The 22,352-nt window shown below is 42.2% G+C and overlaps 1 protein-coding gene across 2 annotated transcripts in view; it reads left to right on the forward strand.

The window, feature by feature from the left end:
* Positions 1-22,352, forward strand: part of LOC115145402 (trafficking protein particle complex subunit 8-like) — an 84,785-nt gene that overhangs the window by 10,556 nt on the left and 51,877 nt on the right. Inside the window, exons 2-3 of one of the 2 annotated variants that reach the window (XM_029686937.2) lie at positions 3,031-3,243; positions 21,368-21,451. In XM_029686937.2, coding sequence (XP_029542797.1) covers positions 3,031-3,243; positions 21,368-21,451 — 297 coding nt within the window. The remainder of the gene's footprint in view (positions 1-3,030; positions 3,244-21,367; positions 21,452-22,352) is intronic. The other variant, XM_029686938.2, reaches the window with a different exon arrangement.

Genomic DNA, 22,352 nt, shown 5'->3' on the forward strand with positions numbered 1-22,352 from the left:
AATGTGATGTCTAGTTTTCTCACACACTGCTTGAAGAGTTGACTGATTATTTGGATTTATTTAACTAGGCAAGTCAGTTAAGATCAAATTCTTATTTACAATGATGGCCAAACCCGGACGACACTGGGCCAATTTTGCGCCAACCTATGGGACTCCCAGTCACGGCCGGATGTGATACAGCCTGGATTCGAACCAGGCACTGTAGTGATGCCTCTTGTACTGAGATGTAGTGCCTTAGGCTGCTGCGCCTAATTATAATTTAATTATTGGTTATTGTCAATGATTTTTTTTGGACAGAACCCATTGTATCATATGAACTATAGAAATGCTGTTTTTCTTTTGGATTCTTCTGGGAAGTTTAGCATGGCTGTAAATGATGGAGAAGTTGACTATTTGAAGCACAACTAGACTTGGCAACAAGGCATGACAAAAACAGTGTCCATGGGACATTTTGGAGTTTTGGCCTCATTGTGGCTATCGAGACTCTTATTCCGGTAACTACACATGTGAAGCTGCAAGAAAATCCTATTTAAATGTATGTCATACCTTTTTGAAATGTTCACTGTGATGTTACATGTTTTCCTATTTATGAATAGAAATACCTATTACAGATAGAATAAAGGCATTAGAATGAACCAGAGGCTGCCATAAGTAGAGCTCCTTCTGCAATAAACATCACACCGGTTGCAAGCCTCCCTGGACCACGCTGGGCTGGGGGCACTGGCTGGCTACTCTTTCTATTTGCTGGCTGCTCTGTTCTTGTGGAAAACACTACTACCATAAGTTACATGGCCATTTGCTACTACAACCTCACATGAACAAAGCTTTATTTAGCCAAATATCATATATGCGAATGCCAATAAGTGTTTTTTTTTTGGGGGGGGGGGGGCGGGCATATGTGAGACTCTGTGCATGCTCAGTTGTCCGGGTGTCCTCAGCCTTGATAATGTTAGCGGTAGTCAAAAGTATTTATCCATAGGCCCTAGGTCTTGTTTAACACTTCATTTGATCTCTGTCCATAGGTTAGTTTATGTAAGGGACTCTTATGTTTCATATATAGGCCTAAACATCTTCACTGACATTAACCAAACTAACTACATCCCCTTCCTTTTTTTGTCCAGTGTTTCCAGATGTCTGAAATATATGTAATAACTTACAATACGAGTGAAATTGTTTTCCTTCCAAAAATGGGTAATTATGTTAAAAGGCAGCTTTTGTGTTGGAAAGGGTGTGTACTGGTCATTAACAATATTCATGCATTTAGACCGCTGATTGGCCAGCTCATCCTTCTCAGGAGTATGACGTCATACTTTGAGGAAATGGCAAGCATTTTGAGATGTCTGTTTTGAGATACAAGTTTTAGGTGAAGCACTTTAAGTGTTTTTCTTTGGGGGGAGGGGTTTTCCAAACAATGCATTGGCCACATACGAGTATAAGATTAGTCAATAACTTTATTTGGGTTTGAGTTAACAGAATATGAACTTTTTTTTAAGTGGAATTTTAACTGGACAGTTACTTTAAAATCTGACTATACACAGTGGCAAGAGGAATTATGTGAACCTCTTGGAATTACAGTGAAGGAAATTATTTGATCCCCTGCTGATTTTGTACGTTTGCCCACTGACAAAGAAATGATCAGTCTATAGTTTTAATGGTAGGTTTATTTGAACAGTGAGAGACAGAATAACAACAAAAAAATCCAGAAAAACACATGTCAAAAATGTTATAAATTAATTTGCATTTTAATGAGGGAAATAAGTATTGCCTGATTCCTCGAACAAAACAAAAGATATCTCAGAAGACCGAATATTAAGAATTGTTTACTTGCATAAAGATTGGTACGTGTTATAAAATTATCTCAGAAAAGCCTTGATGTTCATCAGTCCACGGTAAGACAATATTGTCAAAAATTGAAAGTGCTCAATGCTCAATGAGGATAAGAATCCTAGAGTGTCAGCTAAAGACACAGAAATCTCTGGAACACGCACACCTCTGTTGACGAGTCTACGATACGTCAACAAGAATGGTGTTCATGGGAGGACACCACGGAAGAAGCCACTGCTGTCCAAAAAACCCCATTGCTACACGTCTGAAGTTTGCAAAAGTGCACCTGAATGTTTCACAGTGCTACTGGCAAAATATTCTGTGGACCGATGATACTACAGTTGTGTTGATGGGAAGGAACACACCACTGTGGAGGGAAAAAGGCAACCTCATCGTAACTCTGAAGCATGGCGGAGGGAGCATCATGGTTTGGGGCTGCTTTACTGCCTCGGGGCCTGGACCGCTTGCTATCAGCAACAGAAAAATGAATTCCCAAGTTTATCAAGACAGCCTTACATTCTCCTGCAAATATCTGTCCGCCAATTGAAGCTCAACAGAAGTTGTGTGACGCAACATGACAACGACCCAAAACACAGAAGTTAATCAACAACCGAATGACTCCAACAGAAGAAAATACGCCTTCTGGAGAGACCCAGTCAGAGTCCTGACCTCAACCCAATTGAGATGCTGTGACCTCAAGAGAGCGGTTCACACCAGACATCCCAAGAATCTTGTGGAACTGAAAGTTTTGTAAAGAGGAATGGTCCAAAATTCCTCCTGACCATTGGGCAGGTCTGGTCCAAAACTACAGAAAACATTTGGTTGAGGCTATTGCTTCCAAAGGAGGGTCAACCTGTTATTAAATCCAAGGGTTCACATACTTCTCCCACCCTGCACTGTGAATGTTTACATGGTGTGTTCAATAAAGACATGAAAACATATTGTTTTAGTTTTTGCAGACAGTCTATTGTTTATTCGTTTTTGCAGACTGTTTGTCTATTGTTGTGACCTAGATGAAGATCGGATCAAATTTATGCAGAAATTCATGTATTTCCAAAGGGTTCCACATGCTTTCTCTTGCCACTGTATGCGTTTCAGCATGTTCGATGGGATCAGTTTTAAACCATACGTTATTTTGAGATGCAAGATCACTGATTCTATACAGTCAATATAGTCTATCTCAAACACACACTTTCTGTCTCTTAGGTCACATGAGGGACCCCAGCAACCAGCTGCAGGTGGTGAAGAACCTTCGTATCAGTGTCCACAACGTGGTGACACGCCCTTCTGTCCCTTCCTCCGGCGTCCCTGGCCATGCCCACCGACGGCTGCTCAGCGAGGTGGTGTTGACGTGCCAACCGGCTGAGGGTGGTGTTGCCAATGTCATTACTGCTGGTGACTATGATCTCAATATTAGTGGTGAGTATATCGAGAAGCGGGTACGAGGGTGGGTTTAGAAGCAGGAGAGGGGGCAAGAGATGAGCAACATGGAATGGCAAACAGAGGTGATGGAGAGAGAAGACATGGGCTACATTCGATTAGTTGCAGTGGTTTCAGAAAGTATTCGCAGCCCTTGACTTTTTCCACTTTTTGTTACAAGTTGGGATTTAATTGCCTTTTTGGTCAACGATCTACACAAAATACTCTAATGTCAAGGTGGAAGAAAAATTATAACATTTGTGAAAAATAAAATCTTCATTACATAACTATTCAACACCCCTGAGTACATGTTAGAATCCCCTTTGGCAATGATAACAACCAAGTCTTTCTGGGTCTCTTTTCACACCTGGATTGTGCAACATTTGCCTATTTATTATTTTCTAAATTCATCAAGCGCTGTCAAATTGTTTGTTGACCATTGCTGGACAGTCATTTTCAGGTTTTGCCATAGATTTTCAAGTAGATTCAAGTCAACTGTAACTCGGAAACTAAGGAACACTCACGGTCTTCTTGGTCAGCAACTCCAGTGTAGATTTGGCCTTGTGTTTTAGGTTATTGTCCTGCTGAAAGGTGAATTCATCTCACAGTGTCTGGTGGAAAGCAGACTGAACCAGGTTTTCCTCTAGAATATATGCATGTGCTTAGCTTATTCCGTCTATTTTTTTTATTTTATCCTGAAAAACGACCTAGTCCTTAACGATTACAAGCATACCTGTAACATGATGCAGCCACCACTATGCTTGAAAATATGGAGAGAATACATAGTACCAATGTTGTATTGGATTTGCCCCCGAACATAACACTTTGTATTCGGGTACAGGCTTCCTCCGGTTCACTGTCAATTAGGTTAGTGTTGTGGAGTAACTACAATGTTATTGATCCATCCTCAGGTTTCTCCTTTCACATCCATTCAACTCTAAATGTTTTAAAGTCACTATTGTCCTCATGGTGAAATCCCTGAGTGGTTGTTTTCCTTCCACTCCAGCAACTGAGTTAGGAAGGACGCTTGAGTCTTTGTCGTGACTGGGTATATATATATATATATATATATAATTAAAAAATAAATAAATTAGGGGGTGGATCAGCTTTAATATTGTGGACAGATGGTCGCTTCTGTCAATGTAATTGTTTGCATTTCCAATCCCCCATATGAAATGCTTACTTATAAGCCCTTAACCAGCAGTGCAGTTCAAGAAGAGTTAAGAAAATATTTACCAAATGAAATATAAAAAGTAACACTAAGAATAACAATGAGGTTATATACAGGGGGCACCGGTACAGAGTCAGTGTGCGGGGGGTACAGGTTAGTTGAGGTAATTTGTACATGTAGGTGGGGGTGAAGTGACTATGCATAGATGATAAACAGAGAGTAGCAGCATTGTACAAAAGGGGTGGGACTCAATGTAAGTTGTCCGGTGGCGATTTTATAAATTGTTCAGCAGTTTTATGGCTTGGGGGTAGAAGCTGTTGAGGAGCCTCTTGGTCCTAGACCTAGCGCTCTGGTACCACTTGCCGTGTGGTAGCAGAGAACAGTGTATAACTTGTGTGACTGGAGTCTCTGACTGTTTTATGGGCTTTCCTCTGACACCGCCTATTATATAGGACCTGGATGGCAGGAAGCTGGGCCCCAGTGATATACCTGGCCGTTCGCACTGCCCTCTGTAGTGCCTTATGGTCAGATGCCGAGCAGCTGCCATACCAGGCTGTGATGTAACCGGTCACGATGCTCTCGATGGTGCAGCTGTAGAAACTTTTGTGGATCTGAGGACCCATGCCAAATCTTTTCAGTCTCCTGAGGGGGGAAAATGTTTTGCCCTCTTCATGACTGTCTTGGTATGTTTGGACTAGAGGTTGACCGATTTTATGATTTTTCAATACCGATACCGATTTATTGGAGGGCCAAAAAAGCCGATTACCGATTAATCGGCCAATTTAATCAAATAAAACATGTATTTGTAATAATGACAATTACAACAATACTGAATTAACACTTATTTTAATATAAAACATCAATAAAATCAATTTAGCCTCAAGTAGATAATGAAACATGTTCAATTTGGTTTAAATAATGCAAAAACGAAGTGTGAGTCTTCAATATTCCCAGTTAAGAAGTTTTAGGTTGTAATTATTATAGGACTATTTCTCTCTAACATTTGTATTTCATTAACCTTTGACTATTGGATGTTCTTATAGGCACTTTAGTATTGCCAGTGTAACAGTATAGCTTCCGTCCCCCTCCTCGCTCCTCCCTGGGCTCGAACCAGCAACACAACGACAACAGCCACCACATCAAAGCGTTACCCATGCAGAGCAAGGCTCAGAGAGAGTGACGTTTGAAATGCTATTAGCTCGTGCTAACTAGCCAGCCATTTCACTAAGGTCACACCAGCTTTATCTCGGGAGTTGATAGGTCTGAAGTCATAAACAGCGCAATGCTTGACGCACAATGAAGAGCTGCTGGCAAAACGCACGAAAGTGCTGTTTGAATGAATGTTTACGCGCCTGCTTCTGCCTACCACCGCTCAGTCAGATACGTAGATACTTGTATGCTCAGTCAGATTATATGCCACACAGGAAAAGCTAGATAATATCTAGTAATATCATCAACTAGTGATTATGATTGTTTTTTATAAGATAAGTTTAATGCTAGCTAGCAACTTACCTTGGCATACTGCATTTGCGTAACAGGAGTGCAACGAGAGAGGGAGAGAGGCAGGTTGTTATTGCGTTGGACTAGTTAACTGTAAGGTTGCAAGGATGGATCCTTCGAGCTGACAAGGTGAAAATCTGTCTTTCTGCCCCTGAACGAGGCAGTTAAACCCATATATATATATATATATATAAATATAAATATAAATATGAAATGGGCAAATCGGCGCCCTAATTAATCGGCCGACCTCTAGTTTGGACCATGATAGTTTGTTGGTGGACACCAAGGAACTTGAAACTCTCGACCCGCTCCACTACTGCCCCGTCGATGAGATTAGGGGCATGTTCAGCCTGACTTTTCCTGTATTCCGCGATCAGCTCCTTCGTCTTGCTCACATTGAGGGAGAGGTTGTTGTCCTGGCACCACACTGCCAGTTCTGACCACCTCCCTGTAGGCCGTCTAATCGTTGTCGGTGATCCGGCCTACCACAGTTGTGTCGTCAGCCATCTTAACGATGATGTTGGAGTTGTTTGGCCACTCAGTCATGGGTGAACAGGGAATACAGGAGGACACTTAAGTACACACTCCTGAGGGGCCCCAGTGTTAAGGATCAGCGTGGCAGACACGTTGCCTACTCTTTCCACCTGGGGGCGGCCCGTCAGGAAGTCCAGGATCCAGTTGCAGAGTGAGGTGTTTAGTCCCAGGTTCCTTAGCTTAGTGATGAGCTTTGTGGACACTGGTGTTGAACGCTGAGCTGTAGTCAATGAACAGCATTCTCACATAGGTGGATACAACTGAAATTACAACCAACTTTATAAGGCTTGTTTAAAAATATATATATTTTGGAGATTTTGTTTTCAAATAACTGAAAGTGAGCGGTTGTAATCTGAATAAAGGGAGAAAGGCCATTCTTGGACATGGGGCGAGACATTAATAATTTACTTGGATTTAAGTATAACTTTTGTATAACTGATGCCTTTAGTGAGAGGTCTAATGAATTAATATTTAATAATTTCAGCCCTCCGAATTATATAAATAGACCCTTTTCTGGTTTGCCATTCCATACCAAATTGAATATGTTTTTGCTCATATAATTTAAAAAGCTGGTTCGCTAGGTGTAGGCAAAACCATAAGCAAATAGGTAACCTGTGATGTGACTAAAGACTTAGTCAGGGTGATTTTTCCACAAATAGACAGGTATTTTCCATTTCCGTGGTAGTAAGATCTTAAATCATTTTGGTGACTTTCTAAAAAAAAAGTTCTTTCTTTCGGGATATGAGTATGTCCACATCCCCGTCAGACCATTTTATTGGTAAACTAGTTGCATTTTTTCGTGATTCAATACATAATGTTGAATACTTATCATAATTTGGTTTTAATCCAGAGGTTAGAAAAAGTATCTTGATCCTCTGAGACTGTGGAGGAATTCTAATTGTGGATTTAAAATGATTATCCAAAGTGTAATTCATAACTTACCATGCTCAAAGGGATATTAAATGTCTCCTTTTATTTTACCTATTTACCAATAGGTGTCCTTCTTTGAGAGGCATTGGAAAACTGCCCTGGTTTTGGGTTGAATCTTTATTTACCTTTTTACTTAACTAGGCAAGTCCGTTTAGAACAAATTCTTATTTTCAATGACTCATTCTGCCCCTGAACATGGCAGTTAACTCACTGTTCCACGGTAGGCCTTCATTGTAAATAAGAATTTGTTCTTAACTGACTAGTTAAATAAAGGTGTAAAAAAAAACAACATTTGAGGTACAGAGATGCGGTAGTCCTTCAAAAATCATGTTGAACACTATTGCAACAAAGCTTTTTTTGTTTTTTACTCGAACTTATTTAGGCTTGCCATAACAAAGGGGTTGAATACTTATTGATTTGACATTTCAGCTTTTTAATGAATTTGTAAACATTTTGAAAATCATAATTCCACTACGACATTATGGGGTATTTTGTGTAGGCCAGAGACTCAAAAATCCAAATTTTAAGCCATTTTAAATTGAGGTTGTAACACAACAAAATGTTTAAAAAAGCCAAGGGGTGTGGATACTTTCTGAAGGCACTGTATGTCTATTTTGTTTTTGTAGCCCTGGTTGTCCTGAAATGAAAATGGTTAAATATAAGGGCTGTACATGCAGATAAATGAAAGTCTGATAAATGAAAAGACGATTTTTGGGACTGATCTGGTTAAGTGTTTATAAAATATTTTCCTCAACATTTTGATGGTTGTGTTTTGGCTAGGCTACTTTGAAACCAGGTAAGACATGCTTCAAAAGCATCCAGTTTTTAAAGAACTAAGTTTATGTTTAAATAAATGGTTTCATTTTGCTGACTGCCTTCGCTCAGATTCAAGGTGGGTGATGTGCGGTGTGCAACATGCATGGTCCTTCACTCTGGTCTTGTGACCATTTTAATCTAAACGAACCATGGCCCGAGTATGTCGACACAATTAAACTTATAGACGTTAATGTTAATTATCCTTCATTATAAACATTATCAGACCGTTTACCACGGGTATGACAAGACATTTGGTCTTTTATGCTCTAATTATGTTGGTAACCAATTTAATAGCAGTAAGGCACCTCGGGGGGTTGTGGTATATTGCCAATATATCATGGCTAAGGGCTCTGCCCAGGTTTTCCGCGATGCATCGTGCCTAAGAACAGCCTTCGCCATGCTATATAGGCCATATACATCACCCCCTCGTGCCTTCATTATATTTTGTCAAGCATGACTGGCGTTCAGCTATATTTGAGTGATTTAAGGCTCATTGAAGTTTGGCAACATTTTCTGGCACCTCCGTTATGTCAGCATCTTTTTCGACACGAGGCTGTAGCTAATTTGCATGTCACCTACACTTTGACATGTAGACAATTTTATTTATGTAGGCCTACATGGAAAATTTACTTGAATATTATTCAAATATTGACCTCTGCTCCAATTCTTATTGGAGTATTGTTTTGATATATATACTTTTTTTTTTTAAATATATTTTTTCTTATCCCGGGCAAAAGGAGAGGCGTTAACTTCTTATGGGCAGGTGGGATGATAGCGTCCCACCTGCCCAACATCCGGTGAAATTGCAGAGCGCGAAATTCAAAAATACCAAATTCAAATATTTTACATTCTTGAAAATGTGTTATACATCAAAATAAAGCTCAACTTCTTGTTAATCCAGCCGCTGTGTCAGATTTCAAAAAGGCTTTACGGCGAAAGCAAACCATGCGATTATCTGAGGACAGCGCCCTGCATACAAACACATGAAAATCATATTTCAACCAGGCAGGTGGGCCACAAAAGTCAGAAATAGCGATATAATTCATGCCTTATCTTAGAAGATCTTCTGTTGGCACTCCAATGTTCCAGAAACATCACAAATGGTTATTTTGTTCAATAATGTCCTTCTTTATGGCCCAAAAATATTTTTGGGACATTTTTATTTGGCACGTTTGATTCAGAAATACACCGGTTTCAACTCGCCCAACATGCCTAAAAAGTATCTAATAAGTTACCTGTAAACTTGGTCCAAACATTTCAAACAACGTTCCTAATCGAACCTCAGGTACCCTAAAACGTAAATAATGGATAAAATTAGACCGAATAAACTTTCTAATCCCGGATGAAAACAACGAAGCGCGCTCCAGTTCACGCAAATCAAAACAGTATAGTCCACCAGTTGTGACACTTACAATGAATAGGACTACTTCTTAATTTCTCAAAAGAAAAACATCAAACAATTTCTTAAGACTGTTGACATCTTGTGGTGGCCATAGGAACTGCAACCAGGTTCCTAATAAGGGTATCCCATAGAAAACAATTGGAAAATCCTATGACCTCCATTTAACCCCCCCCGGATGGTTTGTCCTCGGGGTTTCGCCTGCCATATTAGTTCTGTAATACTCACAGACATTATTTTAACAGTTTTAGAAACTTTAGAGTTTTCTATTCTATATGCATATCCTAGCTTCTGGGCCTGAGTAGTAGGCAGTTTACTTTGGGCACGCTTTTCATCCGGAGATGAAAATATTGCCCCCTATCCAAGAGAGGTTAATGTTGAGCCCTGAGCTTGTGTGTTCTATGCAATGCAAGTATTCCTCTCGAGGCGCATTCAAGTTGTGTGCCATAGGGAGGGAAACATGCATTCCCTTTTTTGTTTGAGTTTTTACCCCATTTTCTTCACAATTTCTTGGTATCCAGTTGGCAGTTAGTCTTGTCTTATCGCTGAAATTCCCATACGGACTCGGGGGAGGCGATGGTCGAGAGTGGTGCGTCCTCCGAAACACAACCCAACCAAGCAGCACTGCTTCTTGACACAATGCCCTCTTAACCCGGAAGCCAGCCACACCAATGTGTCGGATGAAACACTGTGCACCTGGCGACCGTGTCAGCGTGCACTGCACCCGGCCCGCCACAGGAGTTGCTAGTGTGCGATGGGACAGGGACATACCTGCCGGCCAAACCCTCCCCTAACCCGCACGACGCTGGGCAAATTGTGCGCCGCCCCATGGGTCTCCCGGTCGCGGCCGGCTGTAACAGAGCCTGGACTCGAACCCAGAATCTCTAGTGGCACAGCGATGCAGTGGGAAGCCCTTGTAAACATGCATTCTGACAAGCCCTTGTAAACATGCATTCTGACAAGCCCTTGTAAACATGCATTCTGACAAGCCCTTGTAAACATGCATTCTGACAAGCCCTTGTAAACATGCATTCTGACAAGCCCTTGTAAACATGCATTCTGACAAGCCCTTGTAAACATGCATTCTGACAAGCCCTTGTAAACATGCATTCTGAGAAGAGGTCAATGCACAACAATTCTTGCAATCATGGGGAAAACAGCAGTTTTTTTTATGGCCTTTGTTAAAAAAATATCATAAATAATTTTTCTGTAAAATGTGTATTTAGACTCCGTATAGGCCTAAAAATAATTTTGTTTTGCATGATTTAAACTCTACTCTACAGCCGGTAGAGTTTCCCAAAATATGCACCTGATGCCAGCCATTTCATGTGACGGAGATGAACATCTCCATTAGAAACTTAGAGGGACCATTTTAATATGTAAAAACTAGGATGGGTTGTTAATGTGACTAGGATTGTGCCTTTGGCTTCTGGACAACCAAAGAAAGTTGATATGAAAACCAGTAGGACAGAAATACTGTGAAACGTTTATTTTTATTAGCTGTTCGCTGCTTCGTGCTGCTCCACTCTCCCCCACTGCAGCCTCCGTCTGTGAGTTGCCTAGCAACAAGTCTCCGCTCTGGCTTGCTCACTCTGAGTAGAGACAGGCATTAGTTGATGTAAGTAAGCTACTTTCTAGCTCTATAAACTCACTGTACTTTATTTTAGGCAAAATAATGATTCCAGTCCATCAAGACACTGTTCCTGTTTTATGACTGACACAATTAATTAAATTCTGACAATTTAATTCCGCAAAACTATGCAAAAGAACCTATAGACTGATAAGCATGACCAGTCAAATTTATTTTCAGATGCTAACTGCAGTCGAGCATGGTTTCTGTCTGCCAAACTAGTGCGACAGTCAGGGAACCTCCATAGTGCAGTCAAAGTAAAACTGAGAAGTTGGGCTTGGGCAGCCACAAGCCATAGCTGACTCCATTGAGTTCACAGTACCACCAAAGCTGTTATCTGTGGTACAACCTCAGTCCCTTCTAAATTCCTATCGTGTCAAATCAGCCTCAAGTCCATTATGTGTGAGATGGCACTGTCGAACCTGATTAAACATCATTGAGCAAGCAAACGCTGAGACGAGGGCACAGAGGAGAGATGAGTGCAGCGAGCACACAGGCCAGTCAAGAAATGGTCTCGAGAGAGCAGAGGATGTCCCGCGATCCAACAGGCCAGACGTGAGAGCTTGCAAAGTGTGATTTTGGGCAAGCAGAACCTCATTGCTGCAGATCACCTTTGGGTTTAAAAAAAAAAAAGAATCGATTGAAATCCAATCTAGTGGGGGTGGGCTTAGAGGGCGGGTGCGTGTCTAGAAACCTTCGATTGGTCACTTACACTGGAGTGATGGACAAACGGCCATGCTTACCCTTGGCCAGTCCAGTGTTGTGTGATTGCATGACATCAAACATATACATGTGCTTCAGAGCCGGCTGTTTAGCTTGCTAGCCAGCTTGAACAGTAAGCACAGAACGACTTGGAAACCGCTTCAACTTGAAACATGAGCACAGTTATTGGGAAATAAATACATGGCTATACTATACCTTGAGTTGAGTGGAATCTACTTTCTAAAGTTAGCCAGCAACGTTTGTTTGTATGACAAAGCAGACTGTCTTTTCTATAATAATGTTAAAGTTTACATGGCTGTCCATGTATAGATGTTAATCAAGGCAAAGGGTGGCTACTTTGAAGAATCTCAAATATAAAATATATTTTAATTTAACACTTTTTTTGGTTACTACATGATTCCATATGTGTTATTTCATAGTTTTGATGTCTTCACTATTATTCTACAATGTAGAAAATAGTAATAATAAAGAATAACCCTTCAATGAGTGGGTGTGTCAACTATTGACTGGTACTTACAGTTGAAGTCGAAGTTTACATACACTTAGGTTGGAGTCTTTAAAACTTGTTTTTCAGCCACTCCACAAATTTCTTGTTAACAAACTATAGTTTTGGCAAGTCGGTTAGGACATCTACTTTGTGCATGACACAAGTAATTTTTACAACAATTATTTGCACAGATTATTGAACTTGTTCACAATTCCAGTGGTTCAGAAGTTGACATACACTAAGTTGACTGTGCCTTTAACCTGTTGCTTCTACTCGGGACGCTTGCGTCCCAACTAGAGCTCTGGAAATGCAAATGCGCTACGCTAAATGCTAATAGTATTAGTTAAAACTCAAAAGTTCATTAAAATACACATGCAGGGTATCGAATTAAAGCTACACTCGTTGTGAATCCAGGCAACAAGTCAGATTTTTAAAATGCTTTTCGGCGAAAGCATGAGAAGTTATTATCTGATAGCATGCAACACCCCAAAAGACCCACGGGACGTAAACAAAATAATTAGCATTTCGGCGTTACACAAACCGCACAATAAAATAGAAAACATTCATTACCTTTCACCATCTTCTTTGTTGGCACTCCTAGATGTCCCATAAACACTATTTGGGTCTTTATTTCGATTAAATCGGTCCATATAAAGCCTAGATATCGTTATATGTAGACTGTGTGATAAACGAAAAAAACATCGTTTCAAAACGTAACGTCATTTTTTAAAATTCAAAAAGTCGACGATAAACTTTCACAAAACACTTCGAAATACGTTTGTAATGCAACTTTAGGTATTAGTAAACGTTAATAAGCGATAAAATTCATCAGGAGGCGATGTAAAGATCATTAGCTGTCCGTCTGGAAAAATGTCCGGCTAGAAACTCAACGAAAATATCCGGTCCTAGACCGGAGGAGATACGGTGTCCTGCATGTGTTTGACCAAGAAAAAACTTGAAGGGAAATGACAAGACTCTAGACACCGTGTGGAAGCTGTAGGTAGTGCAACCTCAGTCAATTAATTGTGGTTCACCTTTATCAATGGGATCAAGTAGCGCATGGATATATTTTCCCATTTTCAGTGATCAGTTTTTCCTGTGCTTTTCGATGTAAATGCCGTTCTGGTAAAGCCACAGCAGTGATTTAACCAGTTTTTTAAACGTCTGAGTGTTTTCTATCCACACAGACTAAGCAAATGCATATACTATATTCCTGGCATGAGTAGCAGGGCGCTGAAATGTTGCGCGATTTTTAACAGAATGTTCAAAAAAGTAGAGGGTCGACTGAAGAGGTTAAACAGCTTTGGAAAATTCCAGAAAATTATGTCATGGCTTTAGAAGCTTCTGATTCTCATTTGATTCAATTGGAGGTGTACCTGTGGATGTATTTCAAAGCCTACCTTCAAACTCAGTGCCTCTTTGCTTGACATCATGGGAAAATCAAAATAAATCTGCCAAGACCTCAGGAACTAAAAATTGTGGACCTCAAAGTCTGGTTCATCCTTGGGAGAAACTTCCAAATGCCCGAAGGTACCACGTTCATCTATACAAACAATAGCACGCAAGTATAAACACCATGGGACTACGCAGCTGTCATACCTGGGACGGCAGGTAGCTTAGTGGCTAGAGCGCTGGACTTGTTGCAGAGCGCTGGACTTGTTGCAGAGCGCTGGACTTGTTGCAGAGCGCTGGACTTGTTGCAGAGCGCTGGACTTGTTGCAGAGCGCTGGACTTGTTGCAGAGCGCTGGACTTGTTGCAGAGTGCTGGAAGGTTGCAAGATCAAATCCCAGAGCTGACGAGGTAAAAATCTGTCGTTCTGTCCCTGAACAAGGCAGTTAACCCACTGTCCCTAGGCCATCAATGGAAATATGAATTTGTTCTTAACTGACTTGCGTAGTTGGATAAATAAAATACTGCTCAGGAAGGAGATGCATTCTGTCTCCTAGAGATGAACATACTTTGGTGCGAAACGTGCAAATCAATCCCAGAACAGCAGCAAAGGACATTGTGAAGATGCTGGAGGAAACGTGTACAAAAATATCTATATCCACAGTAAAACGAGTCCTATACCGACATAACCTGAAAGGCCGCTCAGCAAGGAAGAAGCCACTGCTCCAAAACCACCATAAAAAAAATCTAGACTACGGTTTGCAACTGCACATCTGGACGAAGATTGTACTTTTTTGGAAAAATTTCCTATGTTCTGATGAAACAAAAATTGAACTGTTCAGCCATAATGACCATCGCTATGTTTGGAGGGAAAAGGGGGAGGCTTGCACACACCAATCCAACCATGAAGCACGAGGGTGGCAGCATCAATGTTGTGGGGGTTCTTTGCTGCAGGAGGGACTGGTGCACTTCACAAAATAGATGGCTCCATTAGGAAGGAAAATGATGTGGATATATTGCAGCAACATCTCAAGACATCAGTCAGGAAGTTAAAGCTTGGTCGCATATGGGTCTTCCAAATGGACAATGACCCCAAGCATACTTCCAAAGTTGTGGAAAAATGGCTTAAGGACAGCAAAGTCAAGATATTGGAGGGGCCATCACAAAGCCCTAACCTCAATCCTATAGAAAAATTGTGGGCACGCTTAAAAAGCGTGTGCGAACAAGGAGGCCTACAAACCTGACTCAGTTACACCAGCTCTGTCAGGAGGAATGGGCCAAAATTCACCCAACTTATTGTGGGGAGCTTGTGGAAGGCTACTCGAAACGTTCGACCCAAGGTAAACAATTTAAAGGCAATGCTACCGAATCTTAATTGAGTGCATGTGAACTTCTGACCCACTGGGAATGTGATGAACGAAATTAAAGCAGAAATAAATAATTCTCTCAACTGTTATTCTGACATTTCACATTCTTAAATTAAAGTGGTGACCCTACCTGACCTAAGACAGGGAATTTATACTTGGATTAAATGTCAGGAATTGTGAAAAGCTGAGTTTAAATGTATTTGACTAAGGTGTATGTAAACTTCTGACTTCAAGTGTGTGTGTGTGTATATACACACACACACACATACACAAGTATTTGATACACTGCCAATTTTGCAGGTTTTCCTACTTACAAAGCATGTAAAAGTCAAATTTTTATCATAGGTACACTTCAACTGTGAGAGATGGAATCTAAAACAAAAATACAGAAAATCACATTGTATGATTTTTAAGTAATTCATTAGCATTTTATTGCATGACATAAGTATTTGATCACCTACCAACCAGTAAGAATTCCGGCTTTCTCAGACTTGTTCGTTTTGCTTTAAGAAGCCCTCCTGTTCTCCACTCATTACCTCTATTAATGCACCTGTATAAAAGATACCTGTCCACACACACACTCAATCAAACAGACTCCAACCTCTCCACAATGGCCAAGACCAGAGAGCTGTGTAAGGACATCAGGGATAAAATTGTAGACCTGCACAAGGCTGGGATGGGCTACAGGACAATAGGCAAGCAGCTTGGTGAGAAGGCAACAACTGTTGGCGCAATTATTAGAAAATGGAAGAAGTTCAAGATGGTCAATCACTGTCGGTCTGGGCCTCCATGCAAGATCTCACCTCGTGGGGCATCAATGATCATGAGGAAGGTGAGGGATCAGCCCAGAACTACACGGCAGGACCTGGTCAATGACCTGAAGAGAGCTGGGACCACAGTCTCAAAGAAAACCATTTGTAACACACTATGCCGTCATGGATTAAAATCCTGCAGCGCACGCAAGGTCCCCCAGTTCAAGCCAGCGCATGTCCATCCACATCTGAAGTTTGCCAATGACCATCTGGATAATCCAGAGGAGGAATGGGAGAAGGTCATGTGGTCTGATGAGACAAAAATAGAGCTTTTTGGTTGTAACTCCACTCGCCGTGTTTAGAGGAGGAAGAAGGATGAGTACAACCCCAAGAACACCATCCCAACCGTGAAGCATGGAGGTGGAAACATCATTCTTTGGGGATGCTTTTCTGCAAAGGGGACAGGATGACTGCACTGTATTGAGGGGAGGATGGATGGGGCCATGTATTGTGAGATCTTGGCCAACAACCTCCTTCCCTCATTAAGAGCATTGATAATGGGTCGTGGCTGGGTCTTCCAGCATGACAACGACCCGAAACACACAGCCAGGGCAACTAAGGAGTGGCTCTGTAAGAAGCATCTCAAGGTCCTGGAGTGGCCTAGCCAGTCTCCAGACCTGAACCCAACAGAAAATCTTTGGAGGGAGCTGAAAGTCTGTATTGCCCAGCGACAGCCACGAAACCTGAAGGATCTGGAGGAGTGAGCCACAATCCCTGCTGCAGTGTGTGCAAACCTGGCCAAGAACTACAGGAAACATATGATCTCTGTAATTGCAAACAAAGGTTTCTGCACCAAATATTAAGTTCTGCTTTTCTGATGTATCAAATACTTATGTCATGCAATAAAATGCAAATTAATTGCTTAAAACCACACAATGTGATTTTCTTGATTTTTGTTTTAGATCCCGTCATTCACAGTTGAAGTGTACCTATGATAAAAATTACAGACTTCTACATGCTTTGTAAGTAGGAAAACCTGCAAAATCGGCAGTGTATCAAATACTTGTTCTCCCCACTGTAGAAAAACACAAACAAGTAAAAAAAAAAATGTGTGTAGTGGATGTAGCAACCACATTCACTACAGATTGACCCTTTTTAAATATTTCAAAACTGTGCCAGTTTCAGCATGTGTCCATTAGACTAATGGATTTAAAAGAAAATGTATCCGCAATAATTAGTTTGAGCAATAAGACCTACTTTTATTCCCACGGCTGGGGTCCTCACTATGCAGCCGTTATGTGCTCATTTTTCACTGGCTGTCCACAGGTTTAAAAAACAATGATTGATAGGCATCTTAAACTTCTTGAATTCAACCATTTTTGGGTTAAAATTCACATTTAGATTTGTTAACAGCAACAACCACAATCCGTAAGTCGCAGATAGCTAAATGAGAGAGCAGCAGTGTGATTCACATCGATGCTCTATGTAGATATCGATGATGTGATCTCTGTATCGCCGTAGACTACACACCACCGCTGTCATCCTTACCACCAAGTGTTTATTAAAGTTGGATTGTCTTTGGATCTTGACAGCACCATTGGAAGATATACCTTGAACTGTAGCTTTAGATACACCTTTCCTGCGATCGATCAGAAACATTTGGTGTGTCGCCGCAGTGGTCTCTGACTTGTGGTCAGACTCGCTCAGGTGGAACAAACTTAAACTTATGCCTTTTTTCCATTTTTGATTTGAATGTCACTGAGAAAACAACAGAAGTGTCAAAGATTTTTTTCTAACAAAAATAATTTCTGAATTGAAGTATAATCATCTGATTACAATATTTTTCCTGTTAACGTATTTGTTACTGTTTCTTTTGTAATCCCTTACATGTAAATCTCCCCTGCATGTGGGTACACAAATAATAATGGAATGATGGTAACATTGAAAGGAAGGGCTAGTTAAGAGAGTGCAGGAATTGAGAGAACGGTAGGATTTAATATTTAGGGTATTTATTAAGCCCAAGGGTGCACACAGCATATGTTTTTTTAGTTTTTTTTATAATGGAGACACGAAGGGCAGACCCTTCTACATTAACAGTACAATACCAGTTACAAATAATAGAATGTAAACAAATGAATGATTAACCAGCTAAACTCAGGTTAACAGGTTAATGATTGGCCACACATTCAGGAGGACTGAGGACAAGCACCGCCAGGCATTCTCCAAACTTTTAATTGAGGAAAACCGATTTTTGTTTTATAGTAATTGTCTGATTTGGGAACTACCATTGTCTCTGAAATTAGTGTACATTTATTTTAATTTTTTTTTATTTTTTAGTGGTACTGATTACAGGCAGTAATACAGAAGTCAAATCGAAGGTAGTCTCATCAGCTGTTATCAGCAATCTAGAGCCATCTGTGGAAAGAGCACAAAGTAGATCAAAGATTTACTGAACAAAAATATAAACGAAACATGCAACACATTTTAATTTTTTTTCTGAGCTACAGTTCATATAAGGAAATTATCGATTTATGTCTATTATAGTCTATTTAAATCAATTAGTCCCCAATCTGGATTTTGAATTATTGGGCAGGGGCGCAGACATGGGTGGGCATGGGCCCACCCACTGGGGAGACTGGCCCACCCACTGGGGAGACTGGCCCACCCACTGGGGAGACTGGCCCACCCACTGGGGAGACTGGCCCACCCCACCCACTGGGGAGCAAGACCCAGCCACTGGGGAGACTGGCCCACCCATGGCCCACCCACTGGGGAGACTGGCCCACCCACTGGGGAGACTGGCCCACCCACTGGGGAGACTGGCCCACCCACTGGGGAGACTGGCCCACCCACTGGGGAGACTGGCCCACCCCAGCCACTGGGGAGACTGGCCCACCCCACCCACTGGGGAGACTGGCCCACCCCACCCACTGGGGAGACTGGCCCACCCCACCCACTGGGGAGCAAGGCCCACCCACTGGGGAGACTGGCCCACCCACTGGGGAGACTGGCCCACCCATGGCCCACCCACTGGGGAGACTGGCCCACCCACTGGGGAGACTGGCCCACCCACTGGGGAGACTGGCCCACCCACTGGGGAGACTGGCCCACCCACTGGGGAGACTGGCCCAGCCACTGGGGAGACTGGTCCACCCCACCCACTGGGGAGACTGGCCCACCCCACCCACTGGGGAGCAAGGCCCACCCACTGGGGAGACTGGCCCACCCATGGCCCACCCACTGGGGAGACTGGCCCACCCACTGGGGAGACTGGCCCACCCACTGGGGAGACTGGCCCACCCACTGGGGAGACTGGCCCACCCACTGGGGAGACTGGCCCAGCCACTGGGGAGCAAGACCCAGCCACTGGGGAGCAAGACCCAGCCACTGGGGAGCAAGACCCAGCCAATCGGAATTAGTTTTTCTCACAAAGTGCTTTGTTACAGACATAAATACTCCTCAGTTTCATCAGCTGTCCGGGTGACTGGTCTCAGACGATCCCGCGGGTGAAGAAGCCGGATGTGAAGGTCCTGGGCCTGGTTACATATGGTCTGCGGTTGTGAGGCTGGTTGGACGTACTGCCTAAATCTGTGGTACACAACTGCACATTTTAGTGGCCTTTTATTGTCCCCAGCACAAGGTGCACCTGTGTAATGATCATGTTGTTTAATCAGCTTCTTGATATACCACACCTGTCAGGTGGATGGATTATCTTGGCCAAGGAGAAATGCTCACTAACAGGGATGTAAACAAATTTGTACACAAAATGAGATGAATAAGCTTTTTGTGCATATTGACATGCAAAACAAAAATCCGTCTCGACCCCGCTGTCTGTGCACTCGCGAGACCCATCCTCTGCTTGCTGGACCACATTCTGTGCTCTCGACTGGTCTGTGCACTAGTGGCACTCGTTTTTTGCTCGCAGGAGCCTGCTCTCCACTCAGTGTTTGCTTGCTCAATTATGGACTTGAGGCTGATTTGACGCCATAAGTTCCTGGGCGAAGACCGATGTGAGAAGAATGAACTCTGGCCACAGGTTTAGTAATAGTTAAACTAAGACAGAACAGAGGCCTGAAATCATGAGCTGTAGGAATGTAGTGTTGGTTGATGAGGAGGAATGAGAAGTCCTGTAGTTCCACAGACTGTCCTGTAGAGGACAACAAACACTAAGGAGAGAACATGGGGGATGACGAGTTATTTAGTACATTTTTTGTTGTTGACAATAACAGCAAATGTGTGTATGTATATATATATGAACCTTTATTTAACTAGGCAAGTCAGTTAAGAACAAATTCTTATTTTCAATGATGGCCTAGGAACAGTAGGTTAACTGCCTTGTTCAGGGGCAGAACGACAGATTTTTGCCTTGTGAGCTCGGGTATTCCATTTTGCAACTTTTCGGTTACTAGTCCAATGCTCTAACCACTAGGCTACCTGCTGCCCCAAGTATAGTGCGGCATGGGAGGTGATTTCCATGTTGATTTATTTTGTTCATTTCCTCATTGCTGACCTTCTTCCCCCATTTCATTTTCTCTTTTACTCACCTGGATGACCCTTGGGTAAGAGCCTTCCTACAATCTCTGCCCTCTAACCTATGACTTTACAGGTCACACCTTTTGACAATGGAATATAAATATCCATAAAAGCTTTTATTTACTTGAAATTCAGCTCTGTGAAATGCACTTGGCAGGACATTCTTTCTCACTGGATCTGATATGAATGTAGCCTAGACAAATAATATATTTTGTGTTAAATTTCGGGAAGGTAATAAAACAAAAAAAACAGGCTCATGGAGTTTCCAGTTCCATTTGTTAAAGAATGAGCTTTGGGCGATGTTGTTGCAACGTTGTTGTGGTGACGTTACCACAGAGCGTGTCCCTCTTATGGTCCACTTCCTCAAACCCCTCCAATCCCCACTGTTGCTCCCATACTATTAGTGGACCTTGCTTGGGTCAAACAGCCTCCTCTAACCCTAACCTAAAGTCAATCCAACCATGGCCCTCCTGTGTCTCCCTTGCTTGGGTCAAACAGCCTCCTCTAACCCTAACCTAAAGTCAATCCAACCATGGCCCTCCTGTGTCTCCCTTTGACCTATGAATGGAGCAAACACATGACATGTTCTGTCGTCAATGTTTTGTTGAATGCTAAGCTTGTGATTTGGGCTAACCTTTTCTCCACGCTATCTATAGGGGCCCCTTTGTAGGTTTAAAGTTTGAGCCATGGTGGTAAGATTGACCTTAGTCTCAGTCTCCTATAATGCTGCCCTTCCCTGGTTTTACCCACATTGGTCATAACTACAATCTACTATGTGAGATGGTGTATATCTATGATGTTGGTACTGTAGATCTATGAGTGGTGAACATCAGCTCCTGTACAGGTAATGGGATGTTGCTAACGCTAGTCCCTGACTCTCTCCCCCTGTCAGATCGCTCTCTTAAAGCTAGCGTCCCCTGGTACAGTGACTGGAGGGACACACTAACGGAACTCAGCACCTCCAAGCACTACACAGGTACCTGTACTCTCACCTCACCTCACCTGGCCCACAGGTGTATGGGGGGAGGGCCCTCCCTCTTCTCTCCGTTTACAGCTATCCCTCCCTCCGTTCCTCCCTCCCTCCTAACTGTAGCAGACTGTCCTTTTCTCCTCTCTAGTCTCTCCGTAGCAGACCCGTGTAGTGAACTCTACCATCTCTCCTTATTCTCTCTGCTCTCTCACAAGGTAGTAGCTTCAGATGTCTATATCAGGGATGTGATTTTTTTTCTTCTGATCAATCAGCAATTCCTGCCTTTCTTACATTTTCTTCAATGTATAAGCAAAAATCAAACATTTCCTGATTTTACTACGTTGCCCTGATCACATCCCTGCATATGTTTGTGTACTTTTCCATATAAGTATGTGTACTCTATACTGGTTGTCTCAGAAATGGTCTTGTTATGCGGGTTCAGGAAGTTCGAGCTCATTCAGGAAGTTAGAGCTCATTTTGATATAATCTTGGTAATGGAACTGCTCAAAAGAATAAAGGGAACACTAAAATAACACATCCTAGATCTGAATGAATGAAATCTTCTTATTAAATACTTTTTTCTTTACATCATTTTTGTGTGATTTTGTTGCCAGCACATTCCACTATCGATGGGAATCAAATTTATCAACCCATGGAGGTCTGGATTTGGAGTCACACTCAAAATTAAAGTGGAAAACCACACTACAGGCTGATCCAACTTTGATGTAATGTCCTTAAAACAAGTCAAAATGAGGCTCAGTAGTGTGTGTGGCCTCCACGTGCCTGTATGACCTCCCTACAACGCCTGGGCATGCTCCTGATGAGGTGGCGGATGGTCTCCTGAAGGATCTCCTCCCAGACCTGGACTAAAGAATCCACCTGGACAGTCTGTGGTGCAACGTGGCGT

This window comes from Oncorhynchus nerka, linkage group LG17 (assembly GCF_034236695.1).
Source record: "Oncorhynchus nerka isolate Pitt River linkage group LG17, Oner_Uvic_2.0, whole genome shotgun sequence".
In the NCBI taxonomy this organism is placed as follows: Eukaryota; Metazoa; Chordata; class Actinopteri; order Salmoniformes; family Salmonidae; genus Oncorhynchus; species Oncorhynchus nerka.